The sequence below is a fragment of the Saimiri boliviensis genome, chromosome 21 (assembly GCF_048565385.1).
Source record: "Saimiri boliviensis isolate mSaiBol1 chromosome 21, mSaiBol1.pri, whole genome shotgun sequence".
Taxonomy (NCBI): Eukaryota; Metazoa; Chordata; class Mammalia; order Primates; family Cebidae; genus Saimiri; species Saimiri boliviensis.
The window spans coordinates 26,940,519-26,956,188 of record NC_133469.1 but is presented as its reverse complement, the minus strand read 5'-3'; the positions used below and the strand labels follow the sequence as shown (position 1 = coordinate 26,956,188).

Genomic DNA, 15,670 nt, shown 5'->3' with positions numbered 1-15,670 from the left:
AAGAGGACAGGGTTTGGGGAGCTACATGTGGAGACTGACAGGAAGGTGAACAAGAGCTCATCCATGGCCCGGGGCAGTGGCTCACACCTGTAATCCCAGCACTTTGGGAGGCCAAGGCAGGCCGACCACCTGAGGTCAGGAGTTTGAGACCAGCCTGACCAAGATGGAGAAGCCCTGTCTCTACTAAAAATACAAAATTAGCCAGGCACAGTGGCACATGCCTATAATCCCAGCAACTCAGGAGGCTGAGGCAGGAGAATTGCTTGAACCCAAGAGGCCGAGGTTGCAGTGAGCTGAGATCGCGCCGTTACACTCCAGCCTGGGCAACAAGAGCAAAACTCCACCTCAAAAAAAAAAAAAAAAACAAAAAACCAAGAAAAAAAAAAAAAACAACAACAACCACTCATCCACGGCCAGCAGTGGCTCACAGCCATAATCCCAGCACTTTGGGAGGGTGAGGTAGATGGATGGCTTGAGCCCAGGAGTTGACAACCAGCCTGGGCAACAGAGAGAGAACCCGTCTCTACAAAAATAAATAAAAATTAGCTGGGCGTGGTGGCACACGCCTGAAGTCCCAACTACGTGGGAGGCTGAGTGGGAGGATCACTTGAGCATGGGAGGCAGAGGTTACAGTGAGCTGAGATGGTGCCACTGTATTCCAGCCGGAGGAAAAAAAAAAAAAAAAATCAACTCATATACGTGTCCAACTCCACCAGGACAGAAGCTTCTGTACTTGGGAGTCTTCCAGTCCTAACCCTATATATCTCTTCATCTGACTGGTTTATGTGCCTTTGTTTTATTTATTTATTTTTGAGACAAAGTCTCACTCTGCCACCCAGACTGCAGTGCAGAGACTCCCTCTTGGCTCACTGCAACTTCCACCTTCCCGGTTCAAGCGATTCTCCTGCCTCAGCCTCCTGAGTAGCTAGGATTACAGGCTCCTGCCGCCACACCTGGCTAATTCTGTAATTTTAGTAGAGACAGAGTTTCACCGTGTTGGTCAGGCTGGTCTCCAACTCCTGACCTCAAGTGATCTGCCACCGAAACCTCCCAAAGTGCTGGGATTACAGGTGTGAGCCACCGCACCTGGCCTGTCTGCAGCCTTTAAAGTTTCCTTTGGGTTACTGACTGTAATGGATGATAAAGTATGTCTGAGGAAAAAATGAAATAAAACATCCTTTGAAATAAACCAGTAAACAGGTCTCCCTGATTTGTGTGAGTTGCTCTAGCAAATTAATTGAACCCAAAGAGGGGGCCGTACGAACCCCAACTAGAAGCCAGTTAGTCAGATGTTCCCAAGGCCCAGACTTGTGACTGGTGGGATGGGGGGTGGTCTTGTGGAACCACGCCCTCAACCTGTGGTTTCTGAGGCCATGTCCAGGTAGACAGCATCAGAATTGAGTTGAATTGGAGGACACCCGCTGGCATCAGCCGTGGAATTGATTCTTGCTGGGGTGTGGGGAGAACCCACACATTCGGGCACAGATGTCTGTGCTGACTGTTGTCTTGTGAGAATGCAGGGCAAATACAGTCGGTTTTTGTTTTTTGGTTTTTTTGAGATGGAGTCTCGATCTGTTGCCCAGGCTGGAGTGTGGTGGTGCGATCTCACCTCACTGAAACCTCCACCTCCTGGGTTCCAATGATTCTCCTGCCTCTCAGCCTCCTGAGTAGCTGGGACTATAGGCGCACGCCACCATACCCGGCTAATTTTTGTATTTTTTTAGTAGAGACAAGGTTTCGCCATGTTGGCCAGGCTGGTCTCAAACTCCTGGCCTCAAGTGATCTGCCCACCTTGGCCTCCCAAAGTGCTGGGATTACAGGCATGCACCACCACACCCAGCCAAAAAACACAGTTTGAGTTGGTTTTTTCTCACATGACCTGATTTGGAAATAGTCTCTACTATTTAAGTAATTAAGTAAGTAAGTAATTAAGATGAGATCATACAGGGTTAGAATGAGCCCTAAATCCAGTAGCTAGAGTTCTTATAAAGAGGCCATATGAGCTGGGCAAGATGGCACTCACCTGAAATCCCAGCTACTTGGGAGGCTGAGGCAGGAGAACTGCTTGGGCCTAGGAATTCAAGACCAGCCTGGGCAACGTAGTGAGACCGAATTGCAAGAATAAGGAAGGCCATGTGAAGGCCACACAGACACACAGGGAAGATATCCTATCTCTATACAGTGTCACCTGCTTCCTTGCTCCTAGTGAATGACCCCAAACCATTCTACATCCTTCTTTGCAGTGGCTACCAGGAGGCTCAGTGCTACCCAGCTACTTGCTGAGATCACATTAACCCTTAGTTGGCCTTTTCCCCTCCTGGGCTTAAACAATACCACTGGATGGGTAGAGAAAGACCCAGAGGCAGTGCAAGTCCAGTTCCAGCCTTACTTGCCCACTGGGCCAGCTGGACCTTGTGTTCCTTTGAACTGGGCTACCACATGGGGGGCAGAGGGCTTGAGGCTCCAAAGGTGTGACTATCATCAATTCATGTCTCCTGGCAGGTCCCACTTGGGGCCAAGTATGCTCCCATCAGAGCCTCCCCGCTGGTGGATTCTCCAGCCCCCAGCCTTCCACCTCAGTGACTCCCTAGGGATGATAGGGCTACCCGACAGGATCCAGGACAAGCCTTCGCACTCCCACATCAGCCCTGGGAGCCGAGAGGAAAACAGTGCAATCCCTCCACCCCGTGGGGTCTCAGCACAGCTCTGCTGCTCAGGGTAACCCAGGGAGACCTCATTCCCGGTGAGGCGGAACGATGTCCCCATGCCGGAGGGGCTAGCTCTGCCTCTGGGGGCTCCTGTCCAAGTCAGCTTAGGCCAGAAATTGTCTCCAAGAGCCAGCTCACTCTAGGCACCCCGCACAGCAGGCAGAGAAAAGCCCATCCAAGGATCTAGGCCCAGACACCACCCTCCCTCTTTTGCTGGAAAAATGTCCTCCCGGAACCTCTCAGCCAGGGACACAGAGGATGGGGGATGAGAGGTGGGGGCTGGGGCAGTTCTTGCCTTCCACAGGACTCTAAGCTCTGGGCATTCCCCAATACCACTGGCTAGGTTGCCCCTTTGATGCTACCAGGCTCAGCCCTCCGTCCCCTCCCCCTGCCCGCTCTTCTCACATTTGAGGGGACAGTGCCCAGGCCTGGCTCAGCCTCTGGGAGGATATGGTCAGAATCTGGGAGCCCTCCCAGCTCTGGCTCCAGCTTTGAGGCTGCAGGGGAAGGGGAGGAGGGCTTACCAGGCTGCCTGCTCTGGGCAGGGGGTCTGAGAGGTCCCTGGGGCACTGGGGCTGCCGCTTAAAGCTCTGACCCCGTCACCACTTCAGTTCAGCAACAGTGCCTTGGCCTTGGGGGAGGGCAGGCAAGCCCGTCATGCAGGTTTGCCAGGGAGGAAACCTGTGGTGCCAAGGTGGCCCCGGGACAATACTGGCGGCACTGGAGTGGGAGGAGAGGGTGTTGGGTCCAGCTGGCAGGTGCCAGGGGAGAAGGGGGTGCAGGTACAGGCCCAGCAGAGGTTGAGAGTCCGTGGATGGTCAAGGGGCTAAGACATCCTGCTGTCCTCTGCCTTGTCTCGGAGCCTAGCACCCTGCCCTGTCCCCACGGTCATCTCTGGGCAGGCAGTGCTTAACCCAAAGGAAGAAACCTTGAATCTCCATAGGGTAATACACACACACACGAACACGCACAGACACACACACACACAAACATGCACAGACACACACGAACACGCACAGACACACACGCACACACACACACAGACACACACACACACATGCACACGCACACACAGACACACACACACACACGCACACACGGACAGTGCTCATTCCTTCCTGAACAACAGGAACCCGTCCTCCCGTCATCCTCACAGGCTAGACACATACTCCCTGCCTGGGGAAGTGGGGGCTGCCGTTCAGTGCCTCAAACGTCCCCCATCCAGGAGATGTGAGGGCCCCAGAGCTGGGATTGGGGCTGCAGGGACCAGCAGGCCTCCAACAGAGACCTAGACCTCTGCTGAGGGAGCCCTGGGAAGTGAGATACTCCTTGAGCCGGGTGGCTCCATACCTCACCCTGGTCCTCAGAGGAGCCAGGGCCCCCTCCTCACCCTGCCTGCCCCCCACCCCTTGTCAGGGAAGAAGACTGAAGCCAGTGGCAGATGGAGCTGGGCTGCTGCCAGCCTGCCCAGAGCTGGGCTTAACGGTTAACCTCACTCTTCATCTGGTTTATTTCCCAGGTTAGGGTCAGAGGTGGGGTTCTGCGCCAAACCAAAAAGCAGGTGGCAGTAAATACTTGCCAGTGCAGGAGTGTTCATGGAGCATGAGCAGGCCCTACACCACAAATGCCCACAGCAAGGCAGATTTCGTTTTTCTTTTCTTTTCTTTTTTTTTTTGAGACGGAGTTTCACTCTTGTTACCCAGGCTGGAGTGCAACGGCGCGACCTCGGCTCACCACAACCTCCGCCTCCTGGGTTCAGGCAATTCTCCTGCCTCAGCCTCCTGAGTAGCTGGGATTACAGGCATGTGCCACCATGCCCAGCTAATTTTTTTTTTTTTTGTATTTTTAGTAGAGATGGGGTTTCACCATGTTGACCAGGATGGTCTCGATCTCTTGATCTCGTGATCCACCCGCCTCGGCCTCCCAAAGTGCTGGGATTACAGGCGTGAGCCACCGCGCCCGGCTTTTTTATTTCTTTTTCTTTTTCTTTTCTTTTCTTTTTTTTTTTTTTTTGAGACGGACTTTCGCTCTTGTTACCCAGGCTGGAGTGCAATGGCGCGATCTCGGCTCACCGCAACCTCCGCCTCCTGGGTTCAGGCAATTCTCCTGCCTCAGCCTCCTGAGGAGCTGGGATTATAGGCACGCACCACCATGCCCAGCTAATTTTTTGTATTTTTAGTAGAGACGGGGTTTCACCATGTTCACCAGGTTGGTCTCGATCTCTCGACCTCGTGATCCACCCGCCTCGGCCTCCCAAAGTGCTGGGATTACAGGCTTGAGCCACCGCGCCCGGCTAATTTTTGTACTTTTAGTAGAGACGGGATTTCAACATGCAGGGCAAATTTCTAAAAGCAGGTGGGGACAATATCTAATGCTGGCACACGCAGTGGAACCCCCACGCCGCCTGGAATGCTCTTTGCACGGTCAAAGTGACTATACCCATCAGCACTGAGACCAAAGGGTAGAAGAGGTGACAAAAGCCACCTCGTCCCTGCCGAGTTCTGCGTCTCCCCTGGCGGCTCCGAGCCCTCGGGACAGAGCTTTAGTGCCAAGGCTGACGCGGGCAGGGCCTCCTCCAGTGAGACCAGGCCAAGCCTAGGAACCCGCTGGCCTCGCTCCGGCGCGGCCTGGCACGGGCGCTCAGCCTTCGGACCTGGACGAGGAGGGGCGGGGCCTGGACGACGAGGGGCGGGGCCTGGACGGCGAGGGGCGGGGCGGGGCGGGGCGCAGACAGCCCGGCCTCCTGTGGGTTCGGCCCCCGCCGCGCGGCGGCCATGGGGGCGCGGCTGGGCAGGCGTGCCCGGCCGGTGGCGGGCTCCCAGGCCGGGGTGGGGGCCGGCTGCGGGCCCGCGCCCTACGAGCGCCGGGTGCGGTGGCTCCGCGAGATCCAGTCCACGCTCCGCGAGCGGCGGCCGGAACGCGCCCGGCAGCTGCTGCGCCTCCTGCGCCAGGCGAGAGAAGGAGCCGGCCGCCCCGGGGCTGGCGGCCGGGCAGGGTCTGGGGGTCTGGGAGGCGCGGAGCTGTGGGTTGTGGGCATGGATTGGCCGGGAGGCGAGGCTGCGCTGATCTCGGACGCGCTCAGGGCGGGTTCCGAGGGCGCGAGGGGCTGCAGCCGGGCTGGGTCCTGCCTGGGCGAGAGGGCGGTCGGCTGGAGGGAGGGCTGCAGGAGGCCGGCGGACCCTGTGTGGAGGGGGAGGCCGCTGAGTGTGTTCGGGTCTCTGGGGTTTGAGAGGAGTTGTGTGTTGAGGGGTGGCTCCAGCCTGGAGCTAAGAGCCCAGATTCAGGCCCTGGCAAGATGGGAGGGGCCGGCAGGAGTGGCAAGTGAGGTCGAATCATCTCGTATTGAGGGACAATGGAAGAGGGTAGCTTCCCCCTTCTCCAGGATCGGGGAGGCACTGGACCCTGGAGAGAGGACCCAGGGCTGGTCTGCAGGTGCAGGCTCACCCCAAGACACCATGACAGCCCACACAGAGCCACCGCATGCATCACCAGCCCTCCAACAGGCAGCTCCTGCCCGTAGAGTACACACCGCCAACATCTGTGCATCACAACACTCGGTCCGGTGGTGACCCTGATCCTACACACATCAGGTACTCTAAACCCAGATCCCAAGCCCTGGGTTGTCCCAGGATGCTGGTCCCCCTATCACCTGGGCAAGCCACTTCCCTCACTACCCTGTCCTCACCCCCTGCAGCAGCTGTCACTACCTGCCCCATCCTGTGAGCGGGAAGTCAGCCATGCAGGTATTTCGCCTGCAGAAGGTAGATAATTAGAAATGGGGAAACTGAGGCATGGAGAGACGTGGTCATCCCAGAGCCCACGGAGAAAACGTGGGACAAGCCAGGGCCAGAGCCCTTCTTCCTTTCTTCCCTTCTCCATCTCTTCCAACTCTGGGTTCAGCAGGCTGGAAAAATGGAGCTGTCCCTTTAAGAGGAGCTGTCTAGACCAGAGGAAGGCAGGCTGGCAGGTTGCGGTCTAGGGCCCTGTCTGGGTCTGCCAGGCTCACCAACCAGCCTTCTTTCTGGATCCTCCCTAGCTGGCATCTCTGGCAAACAGCAGAGGAGCACGGAATCAGCCAGACACCCAGAGGCACGCATCTCAGTCTGGGATGGTGTATGGAGCCCAAGGAGCCAGTGGGGCATTTTAGCTGGGAAACTGGACAGAGACCAGTTAGGTCTCCTCTCTGTGTCTCAGAGCTTAGGATTTGAGGTCCAGTGAGGGGCCTGTCCTGCTCCATAACCTGCAGGGACCCTGCAGCTGTGACCCACGGACTACCCCCAACCCTGGCCCAACTTCCTGTGCTTGGGATGATGCACAGAGCATATCACCTTTGGATTGGAGAAGGCCCACATGGGGTCTAGAGGCCCCTCCTGGCTGTGACTGCCCCATCAGCTGTCAATGTGTCCTCTAAAGAGACCCTCTGAGTTGGGCATGGTGGCTTACGCCTGTAATCCCAACACTTTGGGAGGCTGAGGTGGGCAGATCACCTGAGGTCAGGAGTTCAAGCCCAGCCTGACCAACATAGAGAAACCCTATCTCTATTGAAAATACAAAATTAGCCAGGAGTGGTGGTGCATGCCTGTAATCCCAGCTACTCAGGAGGCTGACGGAAGAATTGCTTGAACCCGGGAGGCAGAGGTTGCGGTGAGCTGAGATCATGCCATTGCACTCCAGCCTGGGCAACAAGAGCAAAACTCCATCTCAAAAAAAAAAAAAAGAGAGAGAGAGACCCTTTGAGAGTGTTCAGCCCCACACCAGGCCTGTGGGAGTAGATAGGAAGAGAAAGTCGAGGAGTGAGGCAGGAAGGCCGGGGCAGGTCTGCAGGCGGTTGGAGGGTGCGGGATGGGTAGGAAAGGAGGCTGGAGGTCTCAGTCTTGGCAGGAGCGGTGGGGAGAGAAGAGGGATGGCTAGATGAACTGGGGGGGAGAGGAGGAGGGAAGAGTGCTAGGGGTTTCCAGGGCTTCTGGCCCTAGTGCCTTCGAAGATTGGCATGGAAGCGCCCTATACTGAGCTGCGGCATGGGTGGTGAGGCCAGCTTCAGAGCAGCATGGCTTTGAGACATCTGAGCAGAGAGAGAGGTCCACCCCCATGGGACTGTCTGCAAACAGATGCTGGCCGCAGCTCAGGAAAACCAAGGGATAGATGGGAAAGCACAGGTCCGAAGGGAATGCTGGGGGACAGAGGAATTTGAGGGGTCATAAGAGCAGACCCCCCAATAAGAGGAGGACCCCAAAGAATCCCACTGACAAGCCCTAACCCCAGAGAAGGCAGTGTCATAGCACCACATCTGGCCTCCAGGGAACTAGCCTAAGGGTTGTGGGATCTGTGTGTCACCCTCCGAGGGCCCCACGTCCCTCCCCTCTACTTATCTAAAGGGTCCACCAAGGCCAAGTGGCTCACACCTGCAATCCCAGCACTTTGGGAGGATCGCTTGAGCCCAGGAGTTTGAGACCAGCCTGAGCAACATAGTGAGGCCCCATCTCTACAAAAAAAAAAAAAAAAAGTTTCATTAATTGGATGTAGTGGTGCCTGTCTGTAGCCCCAGCTCCTCAGGAGGCTGAGGTGGGGGAATCCCTTGAGGAGGCAGAGGTTACACTGAGCTGAGATCATGCCACTTGCACTGTAGCCTAGGTGACAGAGTGAGACCCTGTCTCAAAAAATAAATAAGCGAAAAAAGAAAGGGTCCACCTGCCACTGGACACTTAGCACATGGCCGCCTGTGGAGAGAAGCCAGCAAGCCTTAGGGAGGAGACGGAGAGACAGGAACGGGCATAAGCAGCATCTGGCTGGCTGGGGGTAGGGTCTGGAGATGGAAGACCCAACTGGCTCACTCAGCTCTCTCTTCACCACTCACAGGACCTGGGCCTTGAGGGGACCCTCCTTACCAACATCCTCTACAGAGATGTGGCCTTCCTCAACTTGGTTGACCCCATCTCCCATGACCTCCTTGTGAACCTGGCCCGGGACCTGCAGTGCCCCAAGAAGGTGAGGCTAGTAGGCCCGGGCCCAGGGCTGGACACTGTGGTGGACAGGGGCCAGCAGAGCCCAGGGCTGGGGGCTGGGAAGCTAGGTCCTTCTGTAGCTTGCTGTGTGGCCTTAGGCAAGTCACTGTCCCTGTCTGAGACCTGATGCCAACATCAGTATATTAGACTGGCCACCAGCTAAAGCAAGTGCTTTGCAGGACCCTCAGAGTCCTGGAGAGACCCGTTTTCTCAGTGGCAGCACTGTGCACCAGGCCTGGGGACCCAGGCAGGGGAGACTGTAGCTGGGCAGAAGTCATAAGGGGACCCTGCGGGACACAGACTGTTCTGAGAAATCCAAGAACAGAACCTAACTCCCAGCCTCAGTTCCTGGGCCAGAAGAGAGCTGCCCTCGGCTAGAGCCGCGCTCCCCTACCCCGCCCCGGTCTGTCCACCAGTCTCCATCCTGGATAGACACCTTTGGGGACGGGTGCTCACTGCTTCACCCCACAACAGCTGGGGTCACAAGCAAGGCCTTCCTCATTGCTGGGGTGGAGTTTGCCACCTGCAACCTACACCCTACAGCTGTCCAGAACCCCACTCTGATGGCATCTGCAGATGTCCTGCTGTGACATCAACACAGCCCCAGGATATGTGGCTGTGACCAGCCACAGGCCCCAGACTTCTAGTCACAGTGAGTCCCCCAACTGAAACAACGGTGTCTGCTACAGGCCCTGCCAGCTCTGAACGCCCAGGTCTGTGTGCAGTCGGCCCCGAGAACTCTGAGGCTAGCCCACAGCCATCACAGGACCGGCCGGGGCTTGCAGCTGCTGTGTGCGCCGCCTGCTCCTGGGGCTGCTCACAGAGGAACTGGATAAAGGATGCAGTGGAGCATGCTCAGTGCCAGCTTTGTGGGCCGCGCACCCTGGATTCCGCCCCGAGCCGGGCCTCTGCGAGAGCCCCATTAGGACTGAGAGCGAGCCAGGTGGTGGTGCTGTGAAATATCACATCCCCCAGCCCTGGCAGCCCAGACCCAGACCCCACAGCCACAGTCTCGCTTGGAGGGTGAGAGGAAGAAGAACGTGCTGACCTGGCTTGTTCCTACTCCCTGGGACTGGCGTCAGTGGAGCAGGGCTCCCTCAAGGGGCCCGGTCTGGCCTCCTCCCCCTGGGCAAGTGCCCGAGGGGTGCTGAGGGTGGGCAGGCGGCCGGCTGATAGCCTGAGATGCTGGCCCTGGGCCTGAGGACAAGGAACAAGGGCCCATTGTCTAGGCTTCCTCCCGCCGGGCACTGCGGGACTGGACCTGCCTGTCCAGCTCCCAGAGGGCAGCCTCCCCTGGCTCTGTGCCAGGCCACAGCCGGGTTGGGGGGGTGGGAGGGGGAGGCCCTGGTGGGCAGCTCCGTGATCCATGGTACACAGCTGTGCTCACCCACACACTTGGCTGCCCAGGCCTCCCTCCCCAAGGCCCTGAGGTGGGCAGGAGGGGCTCAGGTTCACCATGGTGACACTGCCCTCCCACAGGACTACGAGCTTTGGAAGTCCTCAGACAAGATCTGCCGACAGCTCATCTACCACCTCACCCCCCACTCGAAGCAGCAGCAAGGGTCCAGCCTGCGCCAGAGGAAGACCCAGAGTTGGTAAGGGGAACCCAGCCACTGCCCCTCTTCTCAAGGTCCCTTCTCAGGTTGACACCCGCTCTCTCACCAAGAGGCTGGTGCTGCAATCCCACCTAGTCAGGCCCTCACCTGGTCCACACAAGGCCCTACCCTGGAAGTCAGCCTGGCCCGTGGCAGCAGATGGTCCCCAAGCCAAGCTGTACCCTCTGAGTGACCCATTTGCCATTTCCCACGGGACAGTCCTGCCTCTTGCCATTCATGTGTCCCTCAATCCCTGGCCTGTCACAGGGCCTGGACACCCCAGCCACCCACCAGCCAAGGCGACCTCAGCAGGCATCTTCAGCTGAGACTTCCCATCAGGTTGCGGCAGGGGGCAGATTCTGGATCACGATTCTCATTTTACAGGGAAGGAAATTTTGAGGTTCAGAGAAGTAAAGTGGCTTGCCTAAGGCCTAAGGCCGAATTCTACCCTGATTTTCCTGCACCTTGTTGGGAATTCTTTGCCACTGCCAGGCTGCCTAAAGCTGAGGCCTCCACAGCTGCCCAATAGCTCAGTCTGCCATGGGTCCCTCTCAGACACTCCATCTTGGAGCAACTCCATCCGTAGAGCCTCACACACAGGCTCAGCCCAGAGCTGGCCACAGGCACCCAGGCCCAGGGGACTGAACTGCTGCCGGGAGCTTACCCCAGCAGGTCTCCCCTTCTGCCTGCCACCTCTGTCCCACCTTGGGCCTAATGGGCCACGCTGAGCTTGGACCCCACAAGGCTGTTCCCTGCCATGGCAGGTGGGGGTCCTGGGGGTGTGCTCCCTGTTCTCAGTCCCCCAGAAGGCCTATCTGCCTAGTGGGCTTTGTTCAGATAACAGGGGAGAGACCTAGAGGGTTGGTGCCACGCGGGGGAAGTCCTTCTCAGTCTCTGAACTTCCCTTTTAACTGAGAACACAGGGAGCCCTCCACAGGGCAGGTCCCCTGCACACCCAGGACCTCCCCTCGCACTACCCTGCACCTGTCCCTCTCTAGCCCTGGCGCCCTGTACAGCCTAATATCCATCCCTTCATAGGAGAATTTCTCCCTACCCTAAAAGAATCAACCTCAGAGGGGCACAGGAAAAACCATGTGGGTTCAAGAGTCAGAGCGTCTCAGTTTGGGGACCTGGATCCCCCTTAGTGGTGTGTGACCATGGAAGAGCTACTTCACCTATCTGAAAAATAAGTGAGATGGCAGCTGTGACAGGTGTGGAGCTGCTGGGCGCACCATGAGATTTCAAATAACGGTTCACAGAAGGTGGGGCACAGTGCCTCACACCTGTAATCCCAGCACTTTGGGAGGCCAAGGTGGGCAGATCACCTGAGGTCAGGAGTTCGAGACCAGCCTGACCAACATGGAGAAACCCTGTCTCTACTAAAAATACAAAATTAGCTGGGCATGGTGGCGCGTGCCTGTAATCCCAGCTCCTCAGGAGGCTGAAGCAGGAGAATCGCTTGCACCCAGGAGGTGGAGGTTGCAGTGAGCCGAGATCGCACCATTGCACTCCACCCTGGGCAACAAAAGCGAAACTCTATCTCAAAAAAAAAAGTTCATGGAGATGGAGTCTTACTGTGTGTGTATTTAATCCTCACAACCACCACATCCCATTTTAACCAAAGGGGAAACAGGCTCCGAACATTGCCCATGGCCACCCACTTAGAAAGTGAGTCTGAACCCGGCTTTGCCAGACTGTAGGCCTGGGCTGTTCCCGACAGGTCACTGTCTGTGGTCGGTGTCTACGGTGGCTGTCCAGTAGCTCACTCTGCCATGGGTCCCTCTCAGACACTCCATCCTGGAGTGACTCCATCCATGGAACCTCACACATAGGCTCAGCCGAGTTCAATTGCCTGGTTGCCTAGTCCATCCCCGCCTGCCACCCTCCCACAGCCTCAAGAGCAGCCTTCAGAAGACTCCGCTGGCAGGGGAGACTGTGGACCTCTCAGGCATCCCACTGTCGGCGCAGGACGTGCAGCACATCGCATGCTACCTGGGCAGCCACGGCGCTGGGCTGGCAGTGCTGGACCTGAGCTTCACAGGGCTGAGTGACGAGCTGCTGCACCTGCTGCTGCCCAGCCTGTGGGCACTGCCCCGCCTCACCCAGCTCCTGCTCAATGGCAACCGGCTGACGCGGGCCGCTGCCCGCGAGCTCACCGAGGCCATCAAGGACACCACCAAGTTCCCTGCGCTGGCCTGGGTGGACCTGGGCAACAACGTGGATGTGGCCTCCCTGCCCCAGCCCCTGCTGGCGGGCCTGCGCCGGCGGCTGAGCCAGCGCACCTCACTCCCCACCATCTACGAGGGCCTGGACCTTGAGCCTGAGGGCGGTGTGGCTGGGACTACCACCCCTGCCTCCAGCTGGGACTCCACAGCTGCTGGGCTGGGACCCGAGCCTCAGGTCTGCTGCGCCAGGTGACCCACCACCCACCTGGCTCATTGCTACTGACTTGTGATGCTCTCAAGCACATGGGATAGTGGGCGATGAAGATCGAGGAAGACTCACATGCCCCAGAGATCTGGTACAAATTCTCAGCCTGAGATTAAGGGGACAGAAGGGGAATGGACTCACAGGAGGCCAGATGGCCAGCCCCGGCTAGAGTCTCAGCCTTCCCTCAGTGGGAGGGGCCCCAGCACCCACAGTGTGGACCCCACAATAAAGAGTGACACCCACCTCTGCTTTTCTACATCACCGACCTCAGGGTCACTAAGCAACAGCCCTGGTGCTGGAGTGGGGAGAAGGGGTGGTTTTGTTTATCCAAAAGGGAGGGGCCAAGGTCACACTGACCCCCCAGCTGCTCCTTGGGCAGGTCTCCCATGGAGGCCAAGGTGTGGGAGTCCTGGGTCCATCCCCATGCGCTGGAGATTTACAGGAGGCCTCCAGGGAGCAGGCCCTCACATCTGGGCAGGGCTTGGGCTCCTTGAGAAGGGGAGCTGTGAAGGAGCTGGTGGGGAGCCCCAGGTGGAGCAAAGCTTGACATGGAACCCCACGGCAAGCTCATGTCTGAGCCCAGGCTGCCAGCCTCGCCACCAGGGCCCCTTGGGCTGGGGATGAGGCTGCACAGACCAGAAGCCGGGGCCACAGCTGACTAAGTGGGAGGACTTGGTGCCTGCCTCCCACAGGGTACAGTGCTGATTGCCACCCCCAGTACCCAGCCCCAGGCCTCCTGTATTTGGTGAGGAGCAGCACTGTGCGATCAGAAGACACAGCAGGACAGAACAAAGTGCTTGTGTGTTCCCTCCAGGCCCTGGGGGTCCCCATGTGGGAGAGCACGCAGTGGGTGGAGGTGGGCATAGCCAGCAGCAGGGGGCTTGGGGGAGGAGTCGTTTTAGGGCTGCCCCTGGCAGGGGGGACTATCTCCGTTCCTTCCCAAGCACCATTAGAGTGGCCTCCCAGCCAGAAGCCTGATGCCACAGTCATCCTTAGCCCTGTGTGGGGAGTTACAGTTCAGCTCAACCAGGAGACAAGCAGAAAAGGAATTTAGAGATGTCCAGGGGGGATGCTGAGCCAGGAGGTAAGGTGTTGGGGCAGCGGGGCCCTGCGAGATGAGAGACTCAGCAGCAGAGGGAGGCTCCAAGGCTAAGGAGGAGGCGGGGTCCTCCTGGGCCCACACACGCAGCCCACCAGCTCCGACCTTCCCTCACAGCCCTGGCCCACAGGGGACTGTGAGCGGCATATCCATGCCCGTGATGCATGGATTCCAGCACATTCCCAGGCTGGCCAGATGCATAACAGCCTCTCAGGACAGAAGGGAGATGGCCAAGAAGGTTGAGGACAGGACTGGGATGGAGGCAGTGAGGAAACGGATTTTCCTTAGGCCCCACCGATCTCACTGCTTTAGGCAGACTCCTTGCCTAAAGGCTTTGGAGAAACTGAAGATCGCCATTCAGCCCCGCTCTGCTCCTGACTTGCCGTGGGACCTGACCAGGCCCTTCACTTTTCAGAGTCTCTGCTCTCTCCCCTCTGTTAAATAGGACTTCCAGCTCTCAACACTCCATCTTGGGGGCCGGCCCCCTCCCAGCTCTCCTTGTTTTAAGGACTGGCCCTGCCCAGCAGCTCAGAAGCCATGGAACTGTTTCCCTCTGTCCCTACTCTGGAACAGGGGGTTCAGGCTCCCCAGAGTAAGGCAAAATGGGGTAGATGGTGGGAAGGGCCAGCGGAGAGAAGGATTGTGAGAAAATGAAAGCTTAAATCAACATGCACTTACTGTGTGAGGAATCTATTATTTAAATCAAAACTATGAGAGCCAGCCAGGCAAGCTGATAAACCTGTCACATAAGCAGGCAGCTGAGCTCTCCCTGAAAGTCCTGTCAGAGAAACGCCAAGCTCTCCGGTCCCTTGTGCCCTCCTGACTCCCTGCCCACCACTGGCCCTCATCCAGCCCACAGACCCTCCACCGTCACTGCTCCGAGAGATTCCTACCAGGATGGCTCGCGAGGGCCTGAGCCAGTGTCCCAGGAAAGCTCTGGGAGAATCCAGGCGGCAGCAGATCGTTTCAGTCTCTCTGCTTCTTAGACAGAAGCACACGATGCTGTGGCAGAGTCAGAGCCCGAAACGGATCAAGAGAAGCGGGAAGGTTGGGCTCATCACCATGCAGGTATTCACAGCCTTCTCGGGGCCTTCACCACCTCCAGCAAGGCTGTCTGGGGCAGGGCCACTGAGCTCCAGGAAATGGCAGCTTGCGGCTCGTGCAGCCTGGTAGGGCAGAGAGCCCTGGCTAGGACAGCTCCAGCCTAAGCTCTAGACGGAGGAGGAAGCAGGTGGGCTGTACTCTGGCCGGTCCTTATTCAGGCTCAGTCTCGGAGGCAGACAGGCCTGGACTCGTTCCCAGCCTGTCAGCTGCTGGCGATGTGGTCCTCTTGGGGCCTGTTCCCTCATCTTGGGAACGAGGTACACCAAGCCTCCCATTATCCCACCGGATTGAGGATAACGTAAGTTTTGGAACGTGTCAACCGCATTGAGGGGAGCAGGGCAGGCACTCTTCGATGTCAGCAGGGCCTCCACCCAGGACTCTCTGGGTGGCAATGGCAGGAACCCAAATCTTTGGTACCAGGCCAGAGATGAAGCCATTTTTTTTTAATTTAACAAGCACTTCCATAGTCTCCCTTGGGCCAGGTACTGTTCTGATGGCCTTATACTCCTTTAATTCTCTTCTCATTTGAAGGATATAGGTGCTCTGTTTTCCCAGTGAGTCAAGTGAGGCAGAAAGAGGTTAAGGGGACTTGTTATTGGGGCGCGGTGGCTCATGTCTGTAATCCCAGCACTTTGGGAGGCTGAGGCAGGTGGATCACCTGAGGTCAGGAGTTTGAGACCAGGCTGGCCAACATGGTGAAACCCTGTCTCTACTAAAAACACAACAACAACA

General features: G+C 57.6%; 1 protein-coding gene across 1 annotated transcript; it reads left to right on the top strand.

Moving 5' to 3' along the window:
* The first annotated feature begins 5,448 nt into the window (after positions 1-5,448).
* On the top strand, positions 5,449-12,977 carry LRRC75B (leucine rich repeat containing 75B). Its single transcript, XM_039462415.2, has 4 exons — positions 5,449-5,659; positions 8,565-8,693; positions 10,190-10,305; positions 12,198-12,977. Exons 1-4 carry the CDS (start codon positions 5,483-5,485, stop codon positions 12,721-12,723), a joined length of 948 nt encoding a protein of 315 aa, XP_039318349.1. The 5' UTR covers positions 5,449-5,482; the 3' UTR covers positions 12,724-12,977.
* Positions 12,978-15,670: the final 2,693 nt, after the last annotated feature.